Source organism: Buteo buteo, chromosome Z (genome assembly GCF_964188355.1).
Source record: "Buteo buteo chromosome Z, bButBut1.hap1.1, whole genome shotgun sequence".
Classification (NCBI taxonomy): Eukaryota; Metazoa; Chordata; class Aves; order Accipitriformes; family Accipitridae; genus Buteo; species Buteo buteo.
The window spans coordinates 45,731,762-45,755,508 of NC_134204.1; the positions used below are offsets into that span (position 1 = coordinate 45,731,762).

The following is a 23,747-nucleotide window of genomic DNA, read 5'->3' on the forward strand; positions in this document are numbered from 1 at the left end:
TATTTAGACTGTAGCTATATTAGTGGTTATCTCATCTGGGACTATCCCCTCTAGAGATTAAAAGGAAACGGGTAACCTGCCCTGCTTAACCTACTGCCTGCTTTGAGTAAAGATTGCCTCCAGCTATGGGACTTGTTGCAGGAGACTGAAATTGTCCCGCAGAGGAGCTTCAGCCAAACTCCTCAGGTTCCTTTTGGGATGATTTTCCTTCCAAACAAAAAGGTAAAAAAAAAAAACAAAACAACTGCAAAACAAACAAAAAAGCATCTGGTGCAAGTAACTGTAATGAAAATCAGCTGCAAAGCCACACCAGAAATTAAGTTGACCACCTCATCGTCTTCCCCACATCAACTTTCCAAATAGTTAGTATTTCACACCTTGACATTAAACAAGATACATTGGTGTGACAAACAAATATATCTTCTTCAAATGATGGGCTTTTAATTTACTTTTCACTGTAAAATTACTATTACTACTTTTTATTTACTTATTTGACACTGTAATAAAAACTATTGATAAACAAGAGCTTTCACTTTTTTTTTTTTTTTTTTTAAGGGATAATGGGCTGGCATTTCCTGTCTCTAATGCTTCAGTCATTTTGCAGCTTTCGTACAATGCAGGTTCCGAGGATAAAAGGTCACAAACTTAGCAGTTCTCTCTCCCACCGTTTTACATAAAGGACTGGACACAGACTGGAACCATTACCTGAACACCTAGGGGTCTCTAGGCAGATGTTTCAGCCATTTTCTCCCACCAGTTTCCAGCTTTTTGCAAAACTCAGCTTCAATCCTCATTGCTTTACCCTTTCCACTTCTAAGTCATCAAATTGCTTCTTCTAGTAGCCTTTTCCTTGCCAAAGAGAAAAGGGCATACACCACCAAATCCCCACTGCCTTTGCAATGAGAGTTGGGGGGAAGGGTCCCATTGCAGTCACATGTAAAAAATGTGACTTCTGTAACTTGGGCTTGTAGTCCTGACAGAAGGGCTACTTCAGTACATAGAAATAAATCAGTTGCCTTCTCACCCAGGAGCTTCACTGCATGTTTCCAGGGCCATCTGTATCAAGCTTAACCAATCAAGTCCTATTCCTGACCAAATCCTCCTTCACTGAAGAAGCACCAGTAATTCACATGCCAACACAACAGGATGATCTGAAATTACCTTTTCTCAGAATCTCCTCTTGCCCTCTGTACCCTAGGAAGGAAAAGTCAGCTGGCACACAGCCACCCTATGTGGCAAGCCTGCCCCATCCTAGTAAGCCTTCTCATGACACATATAGCAACACCTTTTGTGGTTCTTTGACTCAAAATATCCAAAAGCAAACAGCTAGCACATTTGATCTTCCCCTCATTCCCACAGTAAAAGGCTGATGTTAGGATTTCTGTGAAAATTCATAGCTGATGGGCCTCAAAGACCCTTGGACTACAATATCATATTCAAGGCTTGCTGCTACTCTGATGTGATTCACAATTTATCCTCATTTTTAACACGTCTTCAACACACAAAGCAACTAAAAGTCCTTTAACAAGGTAAAAGGAGTTGTGAACCAAATCTCGGCAGTGTAAATATTCTTTAATGGGCTCCACACCACTCTCAGCATTACCTCTCAAATTCTGCTTGTCTCAGAGACACAGTGATTTTGAGTATCCTGCAGGACCTCTGCCTCTTCTGTCCTCAGAATTGCTCCATTTCCCATTGATCAGAAACATTCAACAAATGTGAAAGAAAGCAGTGTAAAACTTACAGAGATGGGCTAATATTAGTTGGAGATAGCAGAAAGGTGAAAAACCCCTTAGAAATTACAAAGAAAAAGATTTTTAAGAAATTACCCAAACCATACCTGGCTATTCCTTTTTGAATCTTCTGAGAAGTCTTTGTTTTCTTTGATTTGTGGTATATCACTACCCTTTTTTGTAAGCTCATCTATGCTTTCTTCACATTGCTCTTTTAATTCTTTCATCTGGTTGATACACTGTGACCTGGAGAAAACATGAACAAGTGAGCAGTTAACTTTCATCCACACTCTTCTAAAAAGTTCTTTTGTAACATGTCCTTTTTTTTATTTTCTTCCTCTTTTTATTACTTTCTTAGTTCTACGATCTGTGCTTACATTTGAGAACTCAGTAGGAAAAAATGGGGTGTTAACCTACGTCCTAAGGACAAATTCATGGTGCAGACGGTCCAAGTTATACTGGAAGAAATTAATTTAAACTGCTTTTGTTAGACAGCTCAACAAGCTACATGAATTTTCTTGTCTTCCACTAAGCATTTCTAGTATGATAACAGAAATGTGTATTTGGATTTCAGCTAGGAAGAGAAAACAGCAAGGAACTAGTTGAAATAAGAAACAGGTGTAAGCTACTGCTAGCAAACTGAACACCCTTTCTCAGCATTTCACCAAAGTGCAGTGCTGCAAGACGTTACAAAACATATGTTACAGAAATGGAGTTCATCAGCAGGTATTTGGTTTGGGTTTGTGTGGCAGGGTTTTTGGTAGTGGAGGAAGGGTGGCCTCTGTGAGAGAAGCTGCTGGAAGCTTCCCCGGCTCCAAGTCAGACCCACCTCTGGCCCAGGCTGAGCCCATCAGCGACGGTGGTATCGCCTCTGGGAGAACAGAGTTAAGACGGGGAACCTGCAGTGGAGAGGGGAGTGGGATGTGAGAGGAACCCCTCTGCAGACACCGAGGTCAGTGAGGAAGGAGGGGGTTGATGCCCCTGCAGCCCGTGGTGAGATGGCAGGCTGTCCCCCCCCAGCCCGTAGAGGGGAGCAGGGGAGCAGATGCCCACCTGCAGCCCGGGAAGGAGCCCACGCCGGAGCGAGGGGAGGCCCCTGAAGATGGCCCGCACTCTGTGGGAAAGCCCACGCTGGAGCAGTCTGTGCCTGAAGGACTGCAGCCCCTGGGAAGGACCCACGCTGGAGCAGTTCATGGAGAACTGTCTCTCATGGGAGGGACCCCACGCTGGAGCAGGGGAAGAGTGAGGAGTCCTCCCCCTCACAAGGTGTGATGAACTGACCGCAAGCCCCATTCCCTGTCCCCCTGCGCTGCTGTGGGAGAGGAGGTAGAGAAAATCAGAAGTGGAGTTCAGCCGGGAAGTAGGAAAGGGTGGGGGAAATTGTTTCAAGGTTTGTTTTTACTTGTCAGTATCCTTATTTTGATTTGTAGTAAGTTAAATTGATTTTGTGTTTTCCCCAAGTTGAGCCTGTCTTTTGCCCGTGACCATAAGCAGTGAGTGATCCCTCCCTGTCCTTGTCGCGACCTTGTTTCTGTGTATTTTCTCTTCCTCATCCCACCGGGGCCATGGGGGAGGAGTGAGCGAGCAGCTACGTGGTGCTTTGTTACCAGCTGGGCTTAAACCACGACACTACTCTAAGTTCCAAAAGGAGTATTTCCTCAAGATGCAAGTACTGTATATCTTTTACACACTTTCAATAGTTACACAGTGCCATTAGTCCATAAACCGTCATGACACCAGGGGTCTTCTGTTTGCAGTTCTGTGGCCTGCCTTTCCCTCACAGCTCCTTAACTTCAAGGTAAGCCCAAGGCTGCTGCAGCAGTGTTTTTCCTGAAGCTCCCAGGGCAGTGTTTTCCCCTTTTGTGGCTGTGCTGAGGATCCTGTGCAAACCCCAGGAGTGTTGTCAAGCTGGGTTTCTCAGGGGAAGTGACTGCCATCAGGGCAAGACCACCTTTTGTCCCCCACTCTCTTCATAACCTGTTTTGTAACTTTTGGTTTATATTAGAAGACGACCAAGATCTAGTGAATAACAAAGGACATAAGCATTACCCCATAACACACATGTAGAGGGCTTAGAAACCAGTCATCATATGACCCCAAGTATGCTTTCATCCCAACAGGAACAAGCAATAGTGGTTTTGAGTGGACCCCAATGAGAAGTGCATTATGCTAGGGAAAAATGTGAAAAATCATCATCGTTGTCAGCACCCACTGCACTGGAGAGTGTGCCCAAGGAAGAGGCTTGGCTGGGGACCACACAGTTTCTCTTCCCTGCTGGCCCCAGTGGCAAAGGAGTGTGTTGGGGGTTTTTTTAACCCTTTGTTTCCTTTCTCTCTCTCCTCTTTGTTTTTTTCCACTCTAAGGTAAATTTGAGTTCAATGTATACCATTAGCTACAGACCCTGCAAACATGTCTTCCTGCATGCAAAACCTCTCTTGCCATCCTTTGTACATATAACAACTTGGTCAACATGCTGCAAGTTTTATCTCCCCCTCACTAAGACAGAAAGGGGGATTAATTTCTTCTGAGCCTGGCACTGGCAGTGTTAATACTCCCGGTGTAACTGCAGCTGGTTCAGACAGGTATATCCCAGTTTTCAAGCTGCAAATAAGCTACTACCTAATCCAGAGGAATTCTCAGGGCACATGCCCTCTATGACAGCAAGTCACTCATTTTATGGCATTTTCATCCTTCTCCACCCCCACTTTTTAAAAGCAAAAAATCTGTTCTGTAGTTTGCACCAAGAAAGGAAGAAGAGTGGCAGACAGGTATGCTATGAACTGGCAAATTAATTACCTTTATGAACTGACAAATCAATTACCTGTATTACCTTTTCTTCTTGACTAGACATTATTCTCAGGTCTGATTTTGCTAATGCTAATACATGGAAGAGTCATCAAAATAAGCAGTGCTTCCTAAGTCAGTGAACATCAGAGACAATAAAACAATATAGGCTTGACTTATGCACATATTCACTAATTTCTAGGAAATAAAAGAACATCAGCATTCCCTGCACCTCAGTTTGCAAGCTTGAGAAAGATGTGGTATACAGACAGCCTGAAGCTGGATTGACCAACCTTTCGCAAATGCTCTTTCATCCCACACTGCACATGAAAATAAAGCTCATTTAACATTTGTGACAAATCCTTCTTTTTAATTTATTATCTGTGAAGGAATTCCCTTCTTGTAAAAGGGATTTCTGGAGATTTGAATACTCTGCTCATGCATACAACAACTTCCGAAGAACAAGAACAGCACTGTTTTCTCCACCTCATCCCATCAACATGACATACTCCAAATGGGCAAAAACAGTGCTCTTGAATTCAGTGTCTGTGGCACGTTTTCTCTATCACAAGGTCAAAAAGAGTTAGTTTCTGTGATAAAGAGCTCACCTGCGCACAGACAAAGGTGCCCAAGTAATAGCCTCCCCAGCTGCCCCCAGGCCCATCACAGAAGCCATCAGCCCATCCAAGGCCCATCTCCATGAGCCCAAAGGAGCATAGAGGCACAAGGGCAGCAGGGAGCCTAAATTACAGACTCAGAAGAAGGGTCACCCTGTCCACACCACCCCACAGCCCCATGCTGTCTCAGAGCAGCCTCAGACCTTGTGTCCAGGCTTAAAACCCATCAAGATGAGTCAACGAGACCAAGGTGTTTCCTGCTCAGGGTGGGGGACACATTATGGGATGAAGGGTTAGAACATGTCAGGATTGCACAAGACTTATTATGGGATCAAACGCAGGGAAAGGGATGGATCTCTGGCAGGAACAAGCACGAGAAAAGAGAGAGATGAGGCGATAAACAGTCGGTCGCATATAAACATGTTGCTGGTCGGTACGCTTGTCTGGCCTTGCCCTGCACCTGATCACCACAGTCTGTCCCATTTCTTATTAAATGCCTTTTTAACTCTTTCCTGGGTGAGGGACTCTCTGTTCAGTGTGTGTGTGTGTGTGTGTGTCCATGTACGGGGGTGTGAGTGCAGCAACTGGAGTCAGACCGGGCCGGGAGGGCTGCGCGTGGGTGGCGCAAGGAGTGGTGCCAGCAAGTACATATGTACACAAGCGCATTTTGCACTAGCGGACCCCCACCCTCAGGGAGCGGGAGGAGGCTACCGGTGTTGTTCGTGCTCATGCGAGTGGTTTGTGTGTCCGTGTTAACCTGTGTACTTGGCCACATACAGGTGTGCTCTGCATGCATGGGAACACGTGGGCAGCCTCTCCCCTCCCAGGCTGCTGAATTTGCTTCCCCTGCCTGCACCATAAGAAACAGAGCACCTTTGTCCTCCAGGAGCACGTATCATCAGCTGCTTTCATCCCTGCCAAAAAAATATTACTCGTGCACTCACATTCTTATACTTGTCAGGGTTACAAATACCAAACTAACTGTCAGACTTTTTACATGTAGCAAAATTTCCAAAGAAGCAGCTACATAACAAACAAAGCTCCTAGGAATCAGAATGCATCTGAATATTGAAATATCTTCAAAAGATCAGTCCAGAGGCTTCCGTTTCTCTCTGGTTGCTGCAGGAGAGAAGGGTCAGTGCTGTCAGTCAGTCTTTGCTGAACAAGCTCTACCACAAGCAGACAGCACTGGCCACAGTGTGCACCAAGGGTATCTCAGTAAGTCAACTGCTGAGGAACGTGCACTCCTTTTGCACATAATACCAGTAAGCTCACATAACTCCTGCTGACTTCCGTGCAGAAAACGCTAAGCTTGCCCCAAAAAATGCTAAGATGAAACTTCAAGACTTGGGCATGAGAAAAAACAATTACTATTGTGCCTTCTAAGTTAACAAATTTTGTTCTATGCATTCCACATGCACAACCAATTTTATCACTGTCTTCTACAGTTCAATATTTGATTGTTTAAAAAGAGTAATTTACAATGTACGCAGTTAAAAAAGGCATTTGACTTCTGTCATCTTTTTATAACATTTTCAATTATACAATAATACTCTCTCTGCATTTTTCCACTGGGCAAAGTGTACTTGATACATAAGAACCCAGGAGAAATTCCTAGAAATACCAGAAACATATATTTAGTGTAAGGATACTGATAAGCACTTGTGTTCAGTTATCCATGCCGTATAATTCAGTGGGAAATCTCAACAAAAAACATGACTAGGTATGAGTAGTAATGCAGAACACATGGCTCTGACCATAAGTGCACCAGAAATTTTCTGAGACCTGTGGCAGGTCAATGAGGTACAGCTTCTCATCGGGTATTCCCGTATCTTAGTTCTTAAACTTCTTCAGAATTTAGCCTCCTTGTGTTTCCATTTTCCCCTCACTCTTAAATGAGGATATTGCTACCTTTCTCCTCCTGCAAAGGAAGGAACATCAAGAAGTGTGGGAGAAGTTTGTGGATACTGAGATGCCAACCATTGCAAGGTCTACACTCTTCTCCAAGATCAACTGTGAGCAATTTTAGAAGATGTGTCAGGTGTTACTTTCTCCTTAAAAATGTATATTTACTAACAGTGCTATAGATATCACAAGAATAGTCTGTGTTATAATCAAGTCACCTACAACTCTGGAAGCCATCTTTTAGAAAGAATATACTTACAGGTCATATGAGAACTTCCTCTGAAGGTTAGTCTGGTTCTTCTGAAACCAGTAAACATCCAGCTGTAGCTTTCCATATTCTGTCTGTAACTCTTTCAAGTTTTCTGACCAAGACAGGATTAAAATATATATTAAAATACACACACATATATACCTACATATATTACAATAGAAGTATCAAACAACAGATCGACAGTAAGCACACTAACTTCATCCATCTGTCATGCTCACTTTTTGTATACAAATTCATAAATAATTGTTGAATTTTTTCATCAAAGATGCACAGGACTGGGTAAGAATAGCCTTTCAGCCTAACGTACTAACAAAAATGGTGTAGCATAAATTTTTGACCTCCTTTTCTTCATAAGGAATACTCTTAACTTGTTTGCAAACCCTTCCTCTGAGGGGTATTACAACATACCTCGTAGACTCTGGATCACTCGGTCATTTACTGTGATGTTACTCATCAGCACTGCCTGGAAGGAGCAAAATGGAAAACAATGTTTTAATTGCAAAGGACCTGTGTTACCATTAATATTATATTACACAATCAACCAAAGCACATGTAACAAGATCTTTTCTTTGCAAAGTGCTGGGTTACAGCCAAACCCAAAAATTTTTAGCTGCTCTAGAGATTTACTATTACAAACAACAAACACTCATTTTAACCCAGTAAACGGGGGGAAGATATCACTGCATTTAAATAAAAAGAGGAGGAATTTAAAGAACCCGCTACTAAGATTGCTTGCTGCTTTACTCTAGTTTAATCTCACAATTGCAGTCACAGTCAGATTTACTGTATTTATCCCTTGAAGGAAGAATACAGCATAGCACAGCTTGCTATCAACTACCCTTTCACCAAGGAATCAATACATGTGCATTCAGGTACACAAGGATGAGTATTAGTCATAGAGCGTAAAAGGAACTCTACGAAAGCAACACAAAGCCCTTGCATTGTATCACTTTTCTAACTATCCTCTCCTCACTTTGATAAGAAAGTGCTGGAGTGACCTTCATCCATTCCCTCATTTTGCTCTCTCTCTTTCTGAAGAGGCAGTCAACACAGGAACATGTTTTGTCCATTCTTTCACCAATCCCCCTCTACCAACCCATATATATACGCATGTCCCAAAACACCTGAATATTGACAGAACTAAGGCAAGTCTAAATGAAATTAATTCCTGTGAGCAAGATGTCAGGATAACTCAGATTCATATTTAACATTTAGAAAGTCTGGTGCAGAAGAGTCATCTTAAGACTACAAAAAGATGAGGTGCACTGACCCTTCAGAAATGATCAAGTCCAGTCTTAGGAGCACATTTCTTACACCTCACTGGCAATTTCCTCATTATCCTTCTCCCAGGATACCCCAATGTTCCGCAGGGGTGCCAAATCAGGATACATCAAGTCCCCAGTTTCCTGAAGTTTCTGCTCAAGTACCGATGTGTACTTACGTCCACACCACTTTAATGCAAAGAAATGACTGCATCCATTCTGTCTGCTCAAGTCACCCTGAAAACACTGACAATGCTGGTCAGTGCCTTTTTTCATTCAGACTACAGTAATAAGTGCTAGTTGACTAGGAAAAGCACTAAGTTCAATCAATCTGAGTGGGATAGCACATAGCAGAGGGGTAGATTTGTCTTTTGTTGACCCGTTAAAGAGTCCTAGTTCAAAGAGGTGGTCATTCACATGTTGAAGAGGCAGCTGTTTTCAACCCAATAAAAGAAATATTCCTACACCATTCTATACATACAGCCAGTCCATGAACACCACTGTGAAACCTCAAGAGCCAAGGCCTTGCTCCTCTGTTAAAAAGGAAAAAATAATAACATGAATAACAATATATACTTAGGATTGTTTAATACCTTTCCCTCTCTTTTGTCATAGGACGGGTTAAAAAAAGGCTGCAGATTTGTTTTCCCTGATTTATTGGGGAAAGGAAGTTAATGTTTCAATGGAAATGCCAAGTTTTGCTAATGCATGAGCAACATAATCAGGTTGTTCCATGATTATCACCTTCAGTGTTTCTAGCATTGACCATTACTAGAAACAGTCAATGGACTAGAAAAATCAGTATGCCATGGCAATTTTATGTTCCTACAGTTTGTTGTGTTGTGGTTTGTTTGGTTTCTTTTCTTAAAACATTTTCTTAAAATGTTTTTTTCCTCAAATGCCAGGACCACTTACTAGGACAATAATAATTGTGATTAGCTGAAGTGAATAAAATGATTTGCCATGTGAAAAAGGCTCCTTAAAACACAACAGGGGGTAAAAAAAAGTGTGCCTTGGTCTTTCTGGATTGCATATAAAGCTTCCTTTTGGCAACACCACACCTACCTCCCTGAAGTTGTGGGTAAGAGTCCAGGGCAAAATAAATAATGAAAATCTAGTTAGTTGGTTAACTTGAGCAGGAAGTAGTGTTGAATGATCTATGGGGCAGTGCTCCAACTGCCAGCTTCCAATCCGACTGTATCAATAATGTCAGGCTTTCCATTCCTCCTCCTGTCATCCAAGTGTTAACTAATCTTCACCTCATGGCGGTGAATTAGGCAGACATTATTTTTTTGGGGGGGTTTATGCAGGCCAAGAAAGCAAACTGCTAGGAAGAACTCAGCAAACACATGCCAAAAATCAGCTGTAGGAAGAAACTCACATTTTAAATTTCATTCAGCTCACAAAACAATACCTATGTTCCCTAGGACTGAGAATCCAGCTTTTCGAAACTCTCTATATCACCATTACCAAAATCTGATCTTCTGTGACAGAGTAGCTCTGTAACATAGAACCAGCTCCTCATATTTGCAAACATGTCTTGCACAGAAGTCCTTGGGACTATCACAGAGGAAAAGTCAGTCTCCTGATTGGAGTCAATGCTGCAAAGTGCAGGTCTTCAGAAACCAAATATCAAAAGCCACACAGCCACCTGCAGTGACAGAAAAATCTTGCTCCAGCTGGACAGCAAATTTTATAATGACAACTGCCAGAAATATATTTGGGGGTTTTTTTATTCACCACAGAACGTGTCTACATAAGTCATACTCCACTGAAGAAACACAAAAGTTGATGTTATTGTTTAAAAAAAAACCCAAAACATAACACAGAAATACCTGTGAGGAAGCTTTGAGATAAATTACTTCAAAGCATATGTTTTGAGCACATGCTCTGAACTATGTATGTGCATTTGATTCGATTAATGCCTTACACAGTAGTTTCCATAAACATATTCCTTGGAGGCATTACTACAGTAACTCCTTCAGCATTTGCTACCATCATAAATCAAGCTAACCCAAGCACACTAAACTGACATACATGCTTTCTAACACTGACTATATGTGGTATATATAAAAGCATAATGAGATATTGCAACAGGAAAAAGGAATAAAACGGCAAAGAACTTGATGAGAGTAAACACTGGTTTCAGAACTAAAACCTAAGAAAAAAGGGGCTTTGCATTGACAAATACAGCTCTCACAAGGAGAAAGAATGAGCCACAGCATCAGTAAATCAGCTGCTAAGAACAAAACCAACTGGCAAACAAAGCAAGTTGGGAGGGTAAGATTTATACATGCAGAAACAAGCATTTATAATTAATCAGGGAGAAAAAGGGCACCTATTTTATGATTAACTCAAAATGATCTAAGTCCTTACAGCAAAGAAAAGGAGCAATGCTGCCTTGCACGCTCCTACCGCTCCCCACCACCATGCTGGCAGCAGAGCACAAGCCACATTTTGATTATCTATTGTTCATTTCTTAAATATATCTTGAAATTCCCAAATCCCTTCTCTATTTTTGCAAACACACTTCCACACACACAAACTTTACTAGTAACACACATCATCAATTCTTTTCTGCTTTGTACTTTTCTTTACCACTCTGAAATAATCTTCAGGAGTAAAGAAACCATTTATACTAGCCACAAAAAGTCTTTTTCATTCTAGGACATAAGATTAATGGCTAACTGCATATTAGTAAGTGGGGGAAAAGTTCATAAATAAGATCCCTAAGAAAGTATTTCTCTTTTAGGTTGGTCTGTGTGCTGCACACTCATGTATACTTCAGTGGAGGAGCACCAATTGAAGCAAGTCTAAAACAAATTTCAAGCCCAAAATAGAGGAGACATTGTTCATTTAATCCGTTTCTCACTGCAATGAATTCCATTCAGAAATTACAGACTTTTCCCCATCCTCATTAAATAGAAAAAAAACCCAAACAACAACAACAACAACAACAACAAAAAAACCCAAACCACCCAAAACAAAAACAAAAAAACAGCTCTATTCCCAAAGAGAGATTCTGGTAAAGATCAGGGACCCAATCTTGTTTCACACTCCCTGCTAAAAGCAATCTAGACTCTTTTTTTTGTGTGATGAAGGACACATGCACCATGACATGGCGCAGTTCAGCCCTCAAACCTGCAGAAAACACCAAAATTGTAAAGTTAATTTCTTACACTCTCAGTGGAAGAAAGAGGAAGTTGACACCCATGAATAAGAAATTGCTTTTACATGAGCACACCAACAGCAAGTGGACTGGATAAAATAAGCTACAGAACATTCATGACTTTGTTATATTTAATTGAAACCCAAATAGTAGGCCATGTAAACAAAGAAGAATCCTAAGATGTAAGAACCTTAATATAAAACCTGTACAGGTACATGTAATGTACCTCTGCTTTCCTTTTTGCCCATTCATTTTGCTGTGAAGAGGTAGAAATGCTCCAGTAGTTGACTGTTAAGCTACACATACTCTAAATTTCCACTCTTAGGGTGCCTACAGTTCAGTGAGTCCCAGACCATCCTTTTTTTTTCTCCACCATGTGAAAATATATTTTAAACCAAGGTAGTCTTCCAGACCTCTGCTGTACAGTTATGACTAAGCAGACTGATTTCTCCTGCTAATTTAGTAACATCATGGCAAGCAGAGCGGGGCACGAGGCAGTGCTTGCTTTTCCTTAAAGCCTTTCCAAACCTAGAAAACACAACGTTGTTTGGTTTAAAAAAAACAAAACCAAAACACATATAGGCACCTTCTTCTTTTCACAGGAGGCTTTCTTCTGTCTTCTCACCATCCAGGACTTTCTGCATAACAACAGGTATTTTTTCTCAAAAGGCTGTGCTGGGCATTGAAATATTCCCAGAGGGAGAGGATCTGAGAGCAGCTGTGGTCAGTGTTAAAAGACACTGAACAACAGGACAGTAAGGAGCTTCACATATAATGTACAAAGCTTGACACCTCTCCTCAATAAAACAAGATGTGGGCTGGGGAAGAATCACACAAATCCAAAGAAAATGACAAACTGAAAAAGCATGTTCTAGCTGCTAAAAACAAGAGAGATTACACACATTTTTCTCCTGTTACACTGTTCAAAAAGACTATCATGGCTGCATACATGCCAGAAGCTACAAGTCCTGAATAACAACCACACAGAATATTGTTCTTTGGAAAATTGCTTACAGATTAGAAACAGCCCTTTTGCACTCCTGATTCCTTAGCTGTTGTTACTAAGAATCTGTGTAACCTCTCTTGATCTCTTCAGTGTATTTCTGTATGGATTTCCAGAAGCCATTTGCTAAATCTACATTAATCCTTAAAAATTCAAGCAGATTTTTTAAAAGCAGACTGGTGACAGAAGTGTTTTATACATACTCAGATCTAAGAGACTAATTATGACAGCAATTTTACAGGATTACATTGCCCCAGTGAATGGTGAGCCTACAGGGTATTTCAGGCTCTGACTACCTCCTACCTTCCATGCCCTTTTCCTTTAAGGAGCACAGGAACAGTTCTACTAGAAAAGAAGGCAGATTTAACTCAAAGTAGTTACCACACTGCCACCGACAATGACTTTATTGTGGCAAGCATCTTATTGGTGTATTAGTTTGGTATGAAACTAAATCAGTGGCATAATTATTTTGTATTTTATCAGCACAGTAATAAGACACAGTGAGCAGAGATGAACTGCAATTAAGATGGGTCTCGAATGTTACTTGAGAGTTGCTTTCAGTAAGAAGTCCAGGTTGTGAAAGTTTGCTCCTGAACAGATTTCTTCTATAACCAGAAGAACCATAATTTCTCCCTGAAAAAGAGGGGATTTTGAGAGAGACCATTCACTCCTACACATCAGCTGAAAGCATTTTCATTCTTCTTTAAGAACAACAAGAACTAAGCAAAATCCTGTTTATCATTGAAAGATCTGTCCAGTTAGTTAGACAGTTTGTATTACTTGTAGAGCGAGTTGAGAGACTCCGGATTTGGATTTGCATTCATCCTTCCTGGACTAGGTAAACACTGACTGGCAATCCCCATGGCATAAATAAAGCTTAGTTCAAAGACCAAGTTTCTCATAAACAGAAAGGGTGAATTCATTACTTGCCCCCCAGGAATCCTGGATTCCACTGGAATCCATGGAGCCGAAAAACAAGGATACATGTGTGCCTGTGTGTGTATACAAATATGTATGCCCATGTGAATATACAACACACACTTATACATGGATATAGATACACCAAAAAAAAAGCACTCTGAAAGAGTCTTTTCTTACATTCCACATCCCTCTGTGGAATAACCTCTGATCCTGGACAGCTTCTTCAGACCATGATCCTTAGTGAGGAGACCTAAGTTTTCCCTCTCTTCCCCACCCACCATATTAGGGGCATTCCTAGATTAGAGTGGATGAATCCATGCCAACTTGGCTGCAGCTTTTGACAAATACGCAGGTTCCCAGTAAAACAACTCTCCCTGCTCTTAAATCACAGAGCTGGAAAACAAACAACATCCATGCAGGATATTTGCTCATGTGTTGCAACAAAAGCAATTCTTCAATTTGCCAATGAAGTGGTACACAGGCACATACGTGCTCATCCTACCACTTCAGGCTCCTGAGACACGCTCTTCTCCAGTCACAAAAAGAAGATGCGAAATGAGTCCATTGCACCACTTTTACCTAATGCTTCCTACAGCATCAGCTCCTGGGGTTTCAACACCAAGCTTCATAAACTATTCCATTACTGAACAACTGTGTTTTAGGACAATGGAGGGAAAAGCACTGAAGCGGAAGGGAAAGATATTTTGGGACAGCCCCAAAATCCACCTTGCCCAGCATCCTGCCTCTAACACTGGATGCCAAATGAATACCACAGCAGCCATAAAGCACAGTATTTTCCAGACAGCAGCTACTTCTGGCTAAGGAACACTTGGAGCCAGAACAAACACCTTTATATTGGGTGGTGGACCAGGTGTTTGCCCAAGGTTATCCAGTTGTTTTTAGCCCTACACAGACCCACTGCAACTGGGCATTATGGATGTCACACACTTGCAGCTTCACCATCTATTGTGTGAAAAGCACTTCTGCCCAGTCTGAACTACAACTTGCTGACGGCCATTTGAAGCCTGTCAGCGGATGAAGAACAACCATGCCTTGTCTCCTCTAGCCATGAGCACTTTCCATACCATTCAGGATCCTGGAGATGCCCGCGATGGCTCTCCTCAGCTGACTTTTGTCCATCTTGTAACCTACACTGTGGATTCCTATACAGTAACTACAGCCCAGCTTTGGTTATCCTCCTTGTTCTCCTCAGCATGCCTTCTCCAGCACTACAAAACTCCACCAGTGACCATCCCACAGTACAACTAACCCAGTTTATTTCTAAACTGCTTTCTGACTTTTGCCTTATCATCCACCCCATGATAACACCATCTTACCAGGTGGCTGCATAATTTTTCTACAAGCCATGCATGTGTAGCCTTTCGCAATTCCAGGTGTGAATGCATTCATTAGTCTCTCTCATCCTTGTCAACTACTCTTTCAGAAGTAAACTCCAAGAGACTTCAGAAGTAAGATTTCCTTTTCCAGAAGATGCTTTGATTCTTCCCCAGACTACCGCATTCACTTCCATGTCCAACAGCAGTTCTGGTTTTGTAAAATAGTTCCCACCACTTTTCCTGGCACAGATGCCAGATTTAATGGCCGACAGCTCCTACATGTCCTCTAGACTCAAAAACACCACCACAAAAAGAAAGGTAGATTGTGTGGTGCCAGCTACATTTCTCTGGTTCCATGGCCATTTGAAGCCAAAAGGTTGTACACTATGCTTGGCAGAAGGAACAGTTCATCCACCGAACATCCTCAAAACTCCTGGGTGAGCTCCTGTCACCAGCTCTCGGCATCTACCCATCTGGCCAGCCTGTGCTGTAAACTCTGTGGCCAGCTCTTCCAGTTCCAGTGACTTTTAATAATTCTGGATAAAGGAAAATCTACTTATGAAAAGGAAGCATAAAATATATTTCCCTTGTAAAAAAGACTGTAAATTAAGCAAATACTCAGTTCTGTTTGCCCTTTTCTTGCCTTTTTTTTTTTTAAACTCATGCATATGCTTTCATTCCTTGCACGACAGAATTTGAATGCAGAAAGATGACAAAACAGAATGATGGGTTTCACCAACATATAAACTGGGGTACCTTCCCGGAGGATAGTAAATTTATACAATTCCCACAGCACTCAGTAGCAACACCCACTATTAGGAAGCAGAAGTGATGACAAGATTGATTACTCACTCCAATGCTGTCTGACTGTCCTGAGGTATCTTTTTAATGAATACACACATTTAAAAAAATAAATAGACAAACTATACCTCACCTTTTTTAAAGAATACACAAAGACTGAACCCAAAGAGAAGAGAGAAATAATCAAAGAAACACGTTTCTCTCAGAAGAGGTAAAAAGAACTGGTTTATTATTTCTTTGAAGATCTTGGATAAAAATTATTTCAAAATAAATGAAAAATATATGCTACTGATGTGCATATTAATGAAACAATTCCACCTTCCATTTTTATTCCATTTTTCTTTGTCCTTCAAAGATTATTCTGGTGATATTTTCTTCATGCACTGCAGGTTTTGAGCAGTGAAACGTCACCTAATGGTGAACCCCTTTACCTGAAGAGCACCTATTATCATCATCAGTTGTGTCTGTTCAGTCTGCTGAAAATAATAGTCCTGGAAAGCTGCTCTATAAACTTCAGTCAAGAGACTCTAGAGGAGAAGCAATAAACCCAGAATGAATACTCTCAGCTAAATACTTCCAGCAACAGCGAGAAAAGTGGTATTAATGACTAACAGCCACATCCAAGGCAGCATCAGCAACATAAGGAAAATACATAACAAAACAGTTTGCAAGATACTACACAGCAGTAATCGTACACACCGCTATTTAAGTAGGTATTTTCACATTCTTCACAAAGGACTTCCATCCCTCTGGCAACGCCACACTGTCAGAAGCACTACCACAAAAGGCTAGGCTAACCTTCTGATGTCTCCTGGTGTTATTGGGTTTTGGAGGCAGAAGGCCAAGGTGCCACAAAGTTTGTAATGTGTTGTCCTGGGTTCGGCTGGCATTGAGTTAATTTTCACAAGAAGCTGGGAGGGGGCACAGTCAGGACAACTGATCCAAACTAGCCAAAGGGATATTCAATACCATATGACATCACGCTCAGTATATAACTGGGGAAGCTGGCTGGGGGGGCAAGGGATCGCAGCTTGGGAACGGGCTGACCATCAGGTTCTGGGTGGTGCGCAATTGCATTGTGCATCACTCACTTTATACATTCTTTTATTAGTATTATGATTACTTCTTTCCTTGTGTCGTCCTATTAAACTGTCCTTATCTCAACCCACAAGGTTTTACGTTTTTCTTCCAATTCTACTTCCCATCCCACAGGGGGCAGGGGAGAGTGAGCGAGCAGCCATGTGGTGCTTAGTTGCTTAGCTGGGCTTAAACCAGGGCACGCATTTAGAAATAAACATCAATCATTTATGCCTACAAATATACACAAATATATTTGGGAAAACAAATATATCTGTTGGTGCGGCTTCTTCTTTTCCTTAAGTTTTAAAACATTAGTATGCAAGAAAGGAAGCCAGAGGACAACCCAAGTTTGGTAACAATGATTTATGGAGGGGTAGAGATTTTAATCAGAAGTGCTGTTACTCACAGCTTCTAATATTTCACATATTATACAATGAATGCTATAATGTGCATTCAATTTCCATTTTCTAAATATTATACAATGATACACAAATTAAATGTTTTGCTACACCAACACTGACTGTAGGCCCATCAGCTGGAACATTTGAGCAACTTTATTCTGCTGTAGAGAGTGTCTTGGTAAACCACAGTCTCACAGAAAACTGTGGCTAGAAAAGGCCCTACCTTCTCTTCCTGATGTACTCTGTTGGCATTTTCCATCTGAAAGCTGTGCAAGGACTGGATTTTGTCAATCTGCTGTCGCTGCTTCTCTAGCTCTCCTTGGAATTCATTCTTTTTGAGCTCCACAGCACCTCTCTCCACTGCCGCCCTGTGGACTTTGACTTCCAGTTCCATGATCCGACCCTGAGGAAGAGCAAATTAGACAAAGCAAATAGAAGTGCTTCCCCCTTGCCGGACTCTTCTCCAATACATTCAAGGAATACCAAATTTCACAGAACTAACAATGCTAATGTCATCAAAGTATTGTGTCAGCCGAGCATACCTGCCACATACACAGAGACATACGCACACACACGGACACCCCCCTCCCAGTTTTAGATAAATTAACAGTACAGCATATTCTGTAGAGACTATCAAAATTGCAGCTAAAGACAAGAGAAATGCAAAGCTGCCTCAGTACTTGAGCTTAAACCTCCCCTCCCCTGCCCCCCCCCAAAAAACACATTAAAAAAATGCAGTCTACAATCTTTCTGAAGTACAAGGTCAAACCATCTTTTAAATTTAATGGAGACATCACTGCACTTCCCAGTGTCGTGGGAAACTAACTCAGAGGGAAAACTCATCTCTCAAATCAATAAGAGAAGGAGTAGAGGGAGGACAACATTGCCCAACTTTTACATAAACAACTGACATATGGCTGTTACAGAAAGACACGTACAAGAAAAACTAATTTATAAGCAGAAAATCATCGTTCTTCTTGATTGCTCAAAGAGCAGTGACAACCAGAGGAAAATTCAACACCGTCACATACTGCACATACAAACACAGAGACATAAGGTAAAGAATCAAGCCTGATACTATCACAATTGTTTTTTTTAAAGCACTGATTTAATTTTGCAGCACATTGTTGCTAAACATTTTGGGTTAAAATCACTCTTCAGCAGCAAGGAAGAGAACAACACACAGGGGGAAAACATCAACAGAATTCACCCAGGCAGAAAGACCTGGGGATTCCAGGTGGATTAAAAAATAGATATAATAAAAACTGCACATCTTCCAAGACTCCAAGAAAATGGACCAAATCTTCTTACGACACAGTATGCTGCATATTACTGCCCACCTACTCTGCTTCTCTGCCACAGAAAGGGAGAGAATGGAGGGGAGGGGTGGGGAGAGAGAAAAAACTTAACAGTTTAGCTGAAAGAGCAAAGAAAAGCACTTATTCCATCTCAGTCATAACAGCTGCAAAGTCTTGCCAGCAAACAAATGGGTTGACATAGTGCTTTAGAAGCTCTATCCGTGCCTTCAGCTATGCTTTTATTTCATTCAGAGTGCATGACTATGCAGAAGTGAAACGATTTTCAAGCTAGCTTTGGGAGAAATGTACAAGACAATACAGTGAATCAATAACAGGAAGAAGGACCTTGTGTCTCTAGGTTACTGAGATCAAGAGTAAGCTACTATGGTAGCTTATTTTCCTCGCTATCAGCTGCCTCACAGCCATGCAGCAAAGCTTCAGCAGTAGTGACACACTGACACAGTCACTACCTGCCAGTAGCCACCATCCCAAGGCCACTGACTAAAGGGAAAACAAGGGATGACTGGAGTCCCAGAAGACAGAGCATCATACCCTCCACCAAGGGAAAGCTAAGACATACCCTTAACCGCATGGCCAGACATGACACAAATGTGTCCTGTTTGACTACTGCCCTCTCTGAGATGAAACAGGAGTTCAATTCCTACAGCTGTCAACCCAGTACTAAAATTCAGCTCAGTTACAAAAAGGATACAAATTCAGTCGAAAAACTTGGGAGGAGCTCTCATCAGCCATGTTTAACCACCAGGTTCTTAGTTTTTAGGTTTGAACCAACAACAACAAAAAAAGGGAACCATCCTGTAACATTTTCACAAACCAGGAACTTCATTCACGTACTACTCAACTTCAGCACATGCGCTGCAGAAAGGATTAAAACCCAAGCTCAACAGTCACAGAAAATACAGTTACTATTAGAAAGATAGCAGACAAGTTAATTACTCTACATGATTTGTGCACCCTCTTTAGGAAAGGTTTCTAAGGAACACAAATTCAGACTTTTAGACACTGTTCTGAACAAGTTAGAGTTCCTTGTACTTGGTGGGACAGTATGCATACATTCTTATGAGTCATGTAAGAAAAAAAAAAATCTAGGGAGATAAGCAAGTTGCAGATGCCCATTCAGATTAAAAAATGGAGTGCCAGTCTCAATGTACAGTTAGGAAGAAAAACAGAAGATGGCATTTGCCACAAATGTAAACTGAAACAGCACAAGATAGCTGAACTGTTTGTGTAAGCACAAGTAACAAGCACCATACATGCAGGTCTTAAAGTTTTGGGTCATCCTCACCTACAAATAGGCATTCCTCCCATTCCCCCCACTCCCACTACTGATAAGCAACAATTGTAATATTTGTGAAAATTCCTACAAGCTGAAGCTCCCACTACTTGCAGGGGAAGCATCCTTCTTGTGGACTATGCTTATTAACCATGCAAGTACAAAACAACATGCAGAGCAATAGGAAAGTTACCTGCAGATCCACGCTGCGAGAACTTGCAATCCAGTAATTGAAACCCAAAACAATGATGCATGCCATGAGCGCAGCCACGAGGAGAGATGGAGACTTCATCCCTCGGCAGCTGTTTCCTAGCCCTACCATTTCAAGAAAAAAAACAAACCCAAAGAACCACAACAGTGTGGAAACCTGCAAATTAAAATAGACATGTTATATTGCATCCTCCGCTACAGCCATTTTATACACACAATGAAACTTCTACTGCAATAATGCAACAGCTGTTAGCTGAAAGGACTATACCCAGCAAGGAAGGCACACTATCTACATTATTTCCATCTGAAAGACAAAGAAAGGCCATCTCATACTATTAGCTTGTACGTAAAGTTTCACATGGACTTGAGGGGAAAGTCTTGAATATTCCTAACAATATAATGAAAATCCTCAATAAACAGAACAAACCAGCCATCCTTTCATCATTTATTCCACACAAAAAGCTAATTAGACAACACTGGCCACAGATAGAGGATAGATTCCTTGTTATCTCATTTAGTCAGAAAATAATAAAGTTAGTTTCACTGTTTCAGGAGTAATTTGCACTTTGCTTCCCAAACTTGGGTAGTTTCAACTTATGCCCTCTGATAATACTATTTTAACTTTTTGGTTCTAAGCTTGTGAATAAATCAGATTGAACCAAATTACTTCAAGAATAATCTAAAAAATAATTTAAAAAAATTAGCAGACACTCTGTTGATTTCAATGGTAAATTGTATTAAGTGATATTTGTTTTGATCCTCAGCTGCTTTCTCTGCTCCTAATAGAAAATAAGTAAGGTCACTTTAACAAACGAGCAGTACCAAGGGTACTACTGGTGGCTATTGAGACTTGGGTTGTTTCTGTGGAACAGCCCATCTTAACAGAAAAGCAGGGGCAAAGGGCAGTTGCATTTCTCTTTGAAATAGGCCATATTCATCCTATGACATGATAAAATCTGGTCTTAATGAGTGTAATAGCAACTAGCTCAACGAATCCTTAAACTCCACTGGTAACCCTGGGCACAGTTTGTAATAGACTGCTCTTTTGTAAACTGAAATCAACCTTTTTTCTTTTTGCACTCCCACAGACAAAAGCCAGCAAAAAAATGAGCACAGATCAAACAGACAGCAAACACAGATGCATCGCAAGACAGTAACTAAATCTGAAATGGGTACATTTAGTATTAATATATTGTACCTCAAGGTGCATGCTCTTAAATAAACTAACTTCTTCCCTACGGATGCAATTCACAGGTTGTGATGAATTTAAAAATTAATAAATGGCAGCAACTCTCAAAGGGTTTATACATGGACATACACTGTCATTCACAGGGGAAGAAGGTGATGCCAGCAGTCAGCAGGTACCAGAAACGCTGTTTATACTGTATGTCCAGCTCTTAAGTCCTTCAACAGCACACCTATACCTACGTGTGCATGTGCACCCTCTGCAAAATCCCCCCTCTGCATTCAATTTTAAGATATAACCCATCTCCCTCTTTTCTCAGTAGGGAGTGCACAATGCTGCCAGACTGGTAAAGGTTTCAAATCTATTTGCTCATTGAAAAGATTGTGAATTTGTTCATATTTGCAGATGGGGTATATATGGAGCCTAAGAGTAAAACATGGCTTCCTGAAAATGCTGCCTCTTCGTGTACATACACACACACACACACACAAAACAAATGCAAAACAAACAAACAAAAAGTGTGCATAGCGGCACAGGCTCAGCACCTGAGGCCAGAGTTCCTTGCCTAAGGAAGCCTCAGCTACAGAGCAAACTGGCACATGCAGCTCAGCTCCAGCAGACACCCATGGGGCCGCATACAGCCGAGGTAGGATCAACAGAAACAGCAAAGGCATGGGGAGGAACCATGCATTTTTGTTGTAAAGAAAAAAAATAATCAAGATGCAGTAGACTAAAACACACAGACATAGGCACAAATTTCCAATACAAAGATAAGAACTGCAGAAACACGTACATCTTGCACAGATTATTCTCCTGCTGTGCCATCCTAAGAAGAGTGCCTGAGAAGTATAGAGCCTGGGGCTCACCTTACACAGATTCCCTGAAATCCAAGAACCACAGACCTCCAGAGTGACAAAAATGAGAGGTGGAAAATGGGGATGATCAGCACCACCACATCAGCTAAGAACAAGATAATTAATTTACTTTTGCTTACCGGAATAAAATACTATATTTCAAAAAACTTATATTGGAACCTGTCATTAAATCATTCATATCCTGTTCTTCGCTGTAAGAGTATTAGTTGGTAGACCTGAAAACACGGAAAAATTACTAAGCATAGCACTGCAAGACATAGTGCATCATTCTAAGTGTTACTTGAATAAAATAATTGATATTTTCCTCCTAGCAGCCAAAAATAGAGAAAGTAGTCCACGTTATCAGCAGTAACAAGTTGCACTAGAGTTTAACTACTGGATAAATATACGGCACTAGCTGTTTAGCTCAAAAATTTTCAGAGGTAAAGCAACTGTATTGTTCAAAGGAAGAATGTTTAGTTCACTACGCAGCTTAAAGCATAGGCACAAAAATGTGTTCAAGGAATGCTGATATACCTACCGAGTACACAAACCCAGCTGCCTCAGCGACCCTTCAGCTGTTTTCCGCTATTACAAACAAGCAAGCAAGAAAGCATTGAATTCACTAAAGTATGTTTGACTCCAAAACACTTCTCTCTCTAGAAAATCCAGTGTTGTTTGTCCTTAAATCGTTTATGTTAATTATATTTTTATATGCAACAGAAGGAAAGGCAAAAGGAGATGAAAGAGCTGAAACACACAGAAGGATCTTCCATCCAAATATTGCACACCCAAAACATTACCTCAGTTGCAATATTGATATTCCCTCTCCCATCAGTTTAAAAATAAAAACTGTTTAACTTTCTATCATGGATATACACACATGCATGCATTTTGGAGGAGAGACAAGCAAATCAGCTCAGTAAGTACATTTACATGGAAATGTATTGTACATGCTGTTTTCCAGGAAACATCTGGTTTGGCACAGTTATTTGAGTTGAAAATAAAATACGTTTCTGATTTTATGGGTAAGAAAGTGATTTTACTGAACGTGAAGGAACTCATCTTTCATGAATGTGAAAATGAGATGCTGTATCATGAGCATAATGCTCTACATTTGGTAGAGCACAAAATTTGACTTCTGAACAGCAGATTTCATTCTTTTGCTTTGCCAACCTAGCAGTGCTTCATCAAGAGGGAGATATTCTAGACTCCAAGATATACAAGCAAATTAACATACAGTATACTGTTATTTCCCGTATTAACATACTATCAGTCTGAGCAACTCCTTCTTTTACTGTACTCAGCTGAAGTAGGATAGCTGGTATCCAGCAATCTTCCGCTACAGATAATTAACAACCATGCTGACTAAGTCTCAAGACTAAAACATCAGAGGTAAAGACAGAGCAAAACAATTTGTGCATTTCAGACTCCCAGAAGGAAAGCAGAGTCTCTCTGCTCACATGGTCCAGCTCTGTGTATTTGCATGAGACCTGCTGAGCAGGAACAAGCAGAACTGATGAAGATTTCAATAAATGCAGCACACAGCCAGTGGGGGAAGCAAAAAAGGTTCCTTATCCCCCGCCTGCTTACCTGCCTACTGACCACCTTCTCCACCACC

General features: G+C 41.1%; 1 protein-coding gene across 2 annotated transcripts in view; it reads right to left on the reverse strand.

The window, feature by feature from the left end:
- Positions 1 to 23,747, reverse strand: part of GOLM1 (golgi membrane protein 1) — a 35,336-nt gene that overhangs the window by 8,166 nt on the left and 3,423 nt on the right. For both annotated transcript variants that reach the window (XM_075020539.1, XM_075020540.1), the window contains 5 exons: positions 20,070 to 20,243; positions 17,508 to 17,687; positions 7,719 to 7,773; positions 7,299 to 7,401; positions 1,841 to 1,979 (listed from right to left, as the gene is read on the reverse strand). In XM_075020539.1, the coding sequence (XP_074876640.1) occupies positions 1,841 to 1,979; positions 7,299 to 7,401; positions 7,719 to 7,773; positions 17,508 to 17,687; positions 20,070 to 20,198 (606 nt within the window). In that variant the 5' untranslated portion in view covers positions 20,199 to 20,243. The remainder of the gene's footprint in view (positions 1 to 1,840; positions 1,980 to 7,298; positions 7,402 to 7,718; positions 7,774 to 17,507; positions 17,688 to 20,069; positions 20,244 to 23,747) is intronic.